Below are 2,149 nucleotides of genomic sequence, written 5' to 3'. Positions count from 1 at the left end.
CCGGAGGGGTCATGACGTCAGAGTTTGTTTGGAAAATCGTTGCCGAGATTTATTTAACGATTCCGTACAAACGTTTCAGGTCGGAGTCGAACTTTACTACGAACAGACTTTATTAGTATTTACAGCAAAAGTGGCGAATTAAAAACTATATATTATATATATTTTTATATATTTATATATGTGTGTATAAAGTACATATTACATATGTGTAAATATACGTGTATATGTGAGTATATATGCAAATATATTGATACATATATTTATTAATATATGTGTGTGTAAATTTAAGTTGTGTGGCTGGTGCTCTATGGATATACAGTATATATATTTATGAATTTTGTACAGTAAAGTAAAATGTAAGTATTATTTAAAGTTTGTTTGGCTTCATTTCCTTAATTAACAAGTGGCGAATTAAAAACTATATATTATATATATTTTTATATATTTATATATGTGTGTATAAAGTACATATTACATATGTGTAAATATACGTGTATATGTGAGTATATATGCAAATATATTGATACATATATTTATTAATATATGTGTGTGTAAATTTAAGTTGTGTGGCTGGTGCTCTATGGATATACAGTATATATATTTATGAATTTTGTACAGTAAAGTAAAATGTAAGTATTATTTAAAGTTTGTTTGGCTTCATTTCCTTAATTAACAGTTGGAAGTTGATTTTTTTTTAAAAAGAAAAACGTTGCACTGTGGAATACAGTACTTCTATTACTTCTGTGAAATATTGGTATACGATACTTTAAATTTTGTCAATATTTCATTTAAATATTTTAAACAAGATCGGTGAGTTTTTCGCTGTAGGCCAGAGTTATTATATGATTTTATTATATGATTTTATTATATGATTTATTTCTCAGACTGATTTGTTTTTAACAAAGTTATGAATCAGAGCAGAAACAGAACTCTGACTGAACTTTGACCTCTGTGACATCACCACAGGACGGTGATGTCACCGTCACTCACTGTAGCCTACGAGGACGTTGTTGTTGTTGTTGGTGGTGTGGGGGAGGACGAGGGGAGGGAAACGTGTGTTTCCAGCTGCATTCTGGGAAACCAAACAACATCGCCTTCAGCAGACGCCGCTGGAAAAAAAACGCGGTGATTTGCAGCTCGGGCGTGTGTCATGTATTTATTCTGTTTGATTGTGTTGGCAGCACATTAATAATGGATGCTAAGAAAGAAGTCAATTCTCTCATCAAACCTGTCAGAGTCCCGTGATTGGCCCCCGGGCCAGACTTTGGACTCGCCTGCTCTGAGAGGTTTTCACAGCCTCGCTGGAATTTAGGCCTCGTACTCAGTTAAAGTTACAGATCCAGAAGAGCCGGGGCCACACGGTGACAAAGTGGTTTGTGTTCTTGCCTTACAGCAGGTTGGACAGAGGTTCAATTCCCGCTCTTTCTGTGTGGCGTTTGCAGAGGTTTTCCCATGTGAAGTCCAGCTTCTTCCACACAGACCAGGTTTTTTTAGGTCGTCTGTTGGTCAGATGTCAGCGCAGTTGCTGAGGTGACAACTAGAGGGCGCTGAGAAGAAAACTGATCTGAGTTCTGTCTCTGTCTCCAGCTGAGTTTCCCCAAAGCCAAACTGCTGCTGATGTCCAACAACCAGGAGGACCTGAACGACTGGTACCAGAGCTTGAGCACCGCCGTCAGGTGAGTTCCACACTCACACACACACACACACACACACACACACACACTTCACTCCACTCTCTTGGTCGGATCTGTTTAACCTCAACATAAACATCGGCCAAAATCGATAACGATAACAAAAAAACAACTTTAATTTTTAAACTAGAGAAGTTAATGTTTTATTTTCACTTTAAATAACATTTTAATTTAATTAGACTTGTCTCACACACACGTTCTAAACATTAATGGCTGAATCTTTTACTTTAAGAACATTTGGGAGCTTCACAAAAACACCATCTGATCCAGGATCAGTTTCTCCTCCTTTTTAAATATATTTTTATTAATTTATTCTTTTTATTTTTTATCCTGCTTTTGGTGATGTGTGTGTAAGTTTTACCTCTCTCTCCCCCTCTCTCTCTCACTCACTCAAATGAACACACACTGGTGTGAGTGAGTCAGTCTGGGGGGGGTGCGGGGGGGGGGCAGTCTGTCGG

The 2,149-nt window shown here is 37.2% G+C and overlaps 1 protein-coding gene across 1 annotated transcript in view; it reads left to right on the top strand.

The window, feature by feature from the left end:
* The window catches only part of arhgef39 (Rho guanine nucleotide exchange factor (GEF) 39), a 29,144-nt gene that overhangs the window by 24,961 nt on the left and 2,034 nt on the right, over nt 1-2,149 (top strand). The window contains exon 9 of the mRNA XM_025057170.1: nt 1,588-1,676. Within this exon, the coding sequence (XP_024912938.1) occupies nt 1,588-1,676 (89 nt within the window). The remainder of the gene's footprint in view (nt 1-1,587; nt 1,677-2,149) is intronic.

The sequence above is a fragment of the Cynoglossus semilaevis genome, chromosome 8 (genome assembly GCF_000523025.1).
Source record: "Cynoglossus semilaevis isolate Cse_v1.0 chromosome 8, Cse_v1.0, whole genome shotgun sequence".
Classification (NCBI taxonomy): domain Eukaryota; kingdom Metazoa; phylum Chordata; class Actinopteri; order Pleuronectiformes; family Cynoglossidae; genus Cynoglossus; species Cynoglossus semilaevis.
This window is presented reverse-complemented; position numbering and strand designations above follow the sequence as displayed.